Here is a 5,416-nt window from a genome sequence, read left to right as displayed (position 1 = left end):
ATATATATGTGAAATGTGTGTGTGTTTTATGCACATATATATACATAATTATGCCTCTATGTGTACACACACTCACCGACCAGTTTACTCGGTCCACCTGTTCCATTGCTTGTTTACACAAATAGCCAATCACACGGCAGCAACAGAGTTCGTTCAGGCATGCAGTCGTGGTGAAGACGACGCTGAAGTTCGAGCCAGACGTCAGAATGGGAAGAAAGGAGCTTTAGGTGAACGTGAAGTGATTGTTGGTGTTAAATGGGCTTGTATGAGTATTTCAGAAACTGCTGATCTACTGGGATTTTTACTCACAACCACCTCTAGGATTTGTAGAGAATGGTCCAACAAAGAACAAATGTCCAGTGAGCAGCACTTGTGTGGACTAAAAGCCTTGTTGATGTTGTTGTAGCTAAACAACATGCAAAGACTTGATCTTTCATAAAAACCGAGGACACTGAATCTCAATAACTGCAAAACTTGGAGATTTATTGAAGCGATGCAGAAAATGTAAATCATCATCAGAGTCCTAAAAAAGAAACCTCCTTCACTGATTTTCACAGAACTATTCTACAGTTATCTCGTTTCATGACAGCACTCACTCGTACACTCAATCAGAGAGGATGTGCTGGGTCAGGGCCCCAACCCAGACTTCATGGCATCTTTGTTTCTATCTATATAGGTTCACTGATAACAGGCCGTGTTTTATTACACTGCCTGGTAAACAACGTCCTACTTCAATGTCACAGGAGACTGGGCAGACTGGTTTGAGAAGAAAGGCAACAGAACCTCATTTTAGCACTTGTTACAAACAAAGGTCTGCAGAATACCATCAACACACAACACGTCCGGTCTTGAAGTAGGTGGCTTACAGCAGCTGAAGACCACCCTGAGTCCCCTCCTGTCACCTAAGAACAGGAAACAGAAGTTCACATGGGCCCAAACTGGACAATAAGATACATTTAAAAACATGTCCTGGTCTGATGAGTCTCAGTTCACTGGACTCCAGTGGCCTCCACGGTCACCAGGTCTCCAACCGGTGTAGCACTGTTGCTATGTGGTGGAACGAACATTCACAGTTTGGAGGAGCAGCGCGATGCTATCATGTCAATCTTTTACATTTTCATTTTGGCTGTTCCCTTCGTCAGGCGTCGCCGCAGCGAGCGAACTCGCACCAGGATTTGACAATAATTTGGATGTCGGATGTTCTTCCTGACGCAACCACAGCCACCGAGCTACCACAGCCTCTGTGTGGAGCAGAGCTGCAGCTAGGACACATGGGGAGCAGATGGTGGGGGTTAAGGGTGCTGTTGAAGGGCCCAGAATGGGGCAAATGAGGGTGGGGGCAGATGTGGATCTTTCATCTTTCCATCCACATTTTGATGTTACAGTCTGCAGGGGCAACTTTGAACCGGCGACCTTCCGATCACAAGTTCACTTGTCTAACCTCTACTCCACCACGCTCCCCATCACGTCATCATGGACTCAAATTCCTGAGGACTTTTCCAACAAAGTGTTGAATCTATGCCATGAATAAAAAGGGCAGCTCTGAAAGGGGCTTGTACTCAGCACCAGCAAGGTGTTCCCAGTAAAGTGGTCTGTACATACACACAGGTATGCACACTCTGCGCATGTATGACATGCATGTTGGACACATGTCCTACGTGATGAAGTGCTGTCATTGTGAACGAGGGCAGTGCTCATTCAGTCACATTTTCTCTGTGCTGTGTTTTGCAGTTACTGGACGAGCTGCCAATGATTTACAGCACCTGTGTCTTCGTCTACTGCCTGTAAGTTGTGCAGGCTTGTTTAGTTTGATTTGGTGGCGCTGCAGCACCTGAGACCACGAGAACACAATCACTGCAGCTCAGACTGGAGAATGGATTGACTTGATCTAGTTCCTGAATGTGGATAGGATAAACTTTTGGTGATTTTATGTGCAACTTTTACTTATCTTGTCATCTTTTAATATTCTTTTCACTGGACAAATAAATGAAATTTATTTTGTTTAGGTACGAATGCTTCAAGCAAGAAAACAGTATCAACTTTTTTACCATTGCATTATTATTAGTCTTCAGTGTCACGGTCACTTTGGTGAGTAAAAGTCATTTCTTTAAAAATGTAAACTTTCTATTGTTTTGTACAAAATGTGTTACAGCCAACATACAGTATCTCCGTGACTTGTTTCTGTATCACTGTCACACAGGTGTATTTACAGTGGAAGGAGCCAGTGTTTCATCAGGTAAGGTGGCGCTTCGTCCACCTGACACGTGGTTTGCTGCGAGGGCTCAGTGTGCTGTAGGTCGACCGTGACTCGTGTAAACACTGAGCGTGCCCACACAGCATGCACTCTGACTTTTATGTATACGGGTTGGTTAACAAAAGCCCTCTCCACACCTGAGACATGTCACATGAACGTCTTTATAAGCTTGTTAAATCAACACCCTGCTGTCACTCAGACAAGGAGACGGAAATGTTCCTCACAGCTTTATACAGATAAACTTCATTTAACTTTCAGCTCAACTTTACCTGTAAAAAGTAGCAAGTCAAACTGTAAAAGCTCAACGTTACAATACAAAGACATAAAAGAATAGTTTATGAATATATAAAAAAAGTTGGTCGAGTCATCCACTGTGACGGTGGAACCAGTTCATACTTGTCAAAGAGCCTGTTGCTGAAGGACCTGGTCTTCTCGCTGTTTTGTGTTAGAAAGTTCGTGCAGTTCTGTTGTCGTGTGACTGGTACGGGAGATCAAAGGTTCGGGGTTCAAGCCCGAGTGCAGTCAACCTCTGAGCTCCCCTGGTGGAGTAAGGACTGGGAAACATAGAAATGATCATTTGCTGGTCCAGAACCAGTACATTGTGATGAGGACTGAACTAAGGGAACAAGGTGTTAATGGTTTCCAGTGTGCGTATGCACTGAATGTCTATTGTTCTTAATGTGGGAATGAATTTAAGCCAAGCAAATCTCTCACTAGTGTATGTGATGCAGTTTTAATAGTTGTAAATTATTTCATTGGTCACTAATCTTTCATTTTTTGCTTTATCACCTCCACAACACTTCAGGTCATGTATGGTGCTTTAGTAGCTTGCCTAGTGCTGCGATCGATTTTCATTGTTACATGGTAAGTTTTCCTAAACCTTTAAAATAGAAACAGTCAATATATTGAGAAAGGTGTTGCAGCGGGGTTTTCATTCTATATTTATGTTCTACCTGTAGGGTGTACCCATGGCTCAGGCCTCTGTGTTACACCTCCTTAGGCATCTTTATGCTTGGCTTCCTGCTGTGGAATATTGACAACATCTTCTGCAACTCGCTACGGTAAGGATTGGTGCAGCACATCGGTGTCAGAAGCATCTGTAATGTGGGGGGGGGGGGGGGGGCTATGGTGTGTGTGTGTGTGTGCGCGCACATGCATGTACACCAGTGTGCAAAATAGTGTACACTGGTGTACAAAGAAGCAACATTCCATCTAGTTTTCATTACTTTGAAATGAACGTTTTTTTAATGTGGGGGGGGACTTGTCCCCTTCATATGTAATGAGCATGCATCAGGATATTCATATGTAATGGTTGCGACGCCTTTGGTGGAACATAATTATGTTTTAGAAATGTGTATAAATTTGATCCAAACTAATATAAACATTTTACAGCAAACAGTTTCAAAAATGGCATAATTAACCTGGGTGTGATGTAATGAATAACTGTTAATAATAATAATAATATTCTTTATTTTACCAGGTAGGTCAACTGAGAACCATGTTTTGTACAAGCACTAGTCTTTTCCTCATTGCAGTGGATTAGGACTGTTGCATGTATGTAATTAACCTGTTAAGTGTATGTACGGTACATATTTCAGCTCACAATGTAACGTTTAAATAAAATGAAAATATTTTGTTACATATATCCTGATCCATGCTCAATAATCCAGGTAGAAAAATCTAACAAAGTTAAGTCAGGTCCTGTGGACGGATTAAAATAAATAAATGAAAGAAATAAAAATTAAAACATTTAAAACTTGCTGAAATGTTTCACGTTCTAAATTTAAAATTTTAATTTATTTGTTTTAATTTTTTTAAATCTGTCCAGAGGACTTGACTTTGTTACTTAGATATATTTACTGTAAATATTTATACTTAAAGACAAGTCATGAATGTTAACATGATCACTTTAAATGGCAGAAGAATTCTCCATGATCCAATAATCCATTATTATTTGTGATAACAAGTTGAGTAAAATGTGTTTGTTTTCCTCAACACTTGGTTTTGGTTCTCCCTCAGAGCCAGTAGAGAGGTGCTGCCCTCTGGTGTTGGAGTGCTAACACAGTTCCACGCCTGGTGGCATATCTTCACAGGTCTCGGGTCCTACCTTCACATACTCCTCAGGTAACGTTCTTACACGGAGATGACAGCGGTTCACTCTGATGATGCCTGTTCATTCACAACAAAAGTAAATACTCGTTCTCCTCCAGCTTGCAGATCAGATCCACCTACCTCAAGCACAGACCAAAAGTTAGGGTACGTGCGGCTTCTTGTCAGAAGTAACTGTAATTAGACGTGATTTGTTTTACACTTTTTTGCACGACCAATGGTGCATTTGAGGTGTGCAGTAGAACTATAACCCATGCTGGCTGTCACCTGTCTTATCAGTTCCTGTGTGGAGTCTGGCCCACGTTGCACATTGAGCCCCAGAGGATGAACTGAAACCAGGAAATGGAGACCAGCTGAAAGATGGTGACTGCCAAATCAAGACGCTGTTGGCACCAAAACGTGCCGGTGCTTGCCAGCAGCAATGCAGCACTCACACAATAAGCAGGTGAATTATGGGGCACCTCGTTAGGGCCTTTCAGTTCTCTGCTGTTTGAAATGACCAAGAATGGTATAGCACTGAGTCCAACTGTAGAAAATAGAATAATTGTTTTCATTAATTATAATTTATTAGAATAGTTTTTCTCTAATGTTATTGTAACAGACATTTTATTTGTTAATTCACTTTAATATAATGAACGACTGATGCTTAGTAGTCCAATGCACTGGAGCATGTTGAACGGGGTTATTGGCGTTTAATTGATGGAGGCTTGAATAACAATATAGGTGCAATTATTTTTAAATTCTTAATATTTCTTTTATCACTCAGATATGGTAATCACTAAATCTTACAGGCTGTCATATATGCAATTACATTCCAATTTTAAGAAAGTATAAGCCAGTTTTAACAGTGTGTTGTACGAGTGGTGTCAAAAGAAGCTGAAGTACCATTTCTTCAAGGCAGCATCTCACTGGCTCTGACTGATGAACACTAGTTGGGTGATGAAGATGATAAACGGCAGGTTTTCTGTTAGAGTCCCACTGAATGATGATTCTTCAAGCATCAGGTGATCAGGAAGCTGTGCAGCCATGTTTGGAGCGACCATTGTAGGAAAA

At 41.5% G+C, this 5,416-nt stretch overlaps 1 protein-coding gene across 1 annotated transcript in view; it reads left to right on the top strand.

The window, feature by feature from the left end:
* acer3 (alkaline ceramidase 3) overlaps nt 1-4,696 on the top strand; it is a 19,387-nt gene extending 14,691 nt beyond the window's left edge. The window contains exons 4-11 of the mRNA XM_037687620.1: nt 1,732-1,784; nt 2,007-2,088; nt 2,201-2,236; nt 3,060-3,118; nt 3,169-3,315; nt 4,274-4,378; nt 4,465-4,510; nt 4,643-4,696. Coding sequence (XP_037543548.1) covers nt 1,732-1,784; nt 2,007-2,088; nt 2,201-2,236; nt 3,060-3,118; nt 3,169-3,315; nt 4,274-4,378; nt 4,465-4,510; nt 4,643-4,696 — 582 coding nt within the window. The remainder of the gene's footprint in view (nt 1-1,731; nt 1,785-2,006; nt 2,089-2,200; nt 2,237-3,059; nt 3,119-3,168; nt 3,316-4,273; nt 4,379-4,464; nt 4,511-4,642) is intronic.
* The last annotated feature ends 720 nt before the right edge of the window (nt 4,697-5,416 follow it).

This window comes from Nematolebias whitei, chromosome 14, assembly GCF_014905685.2.
Source record: "Nematolebias whitei isolate Nwh7 chromosome 14, NemWhi1, whole genome shotgun sequence".
NCBI lineage: Eukaryota > Metazoa > Chordata > Actinopteri > Cyprinodontiformes > Rivulidae > Nematolebias > Nematolebias whitei.
This window is presented reverse-complemented; position numbering and strand designations above follow the sequence as displayed.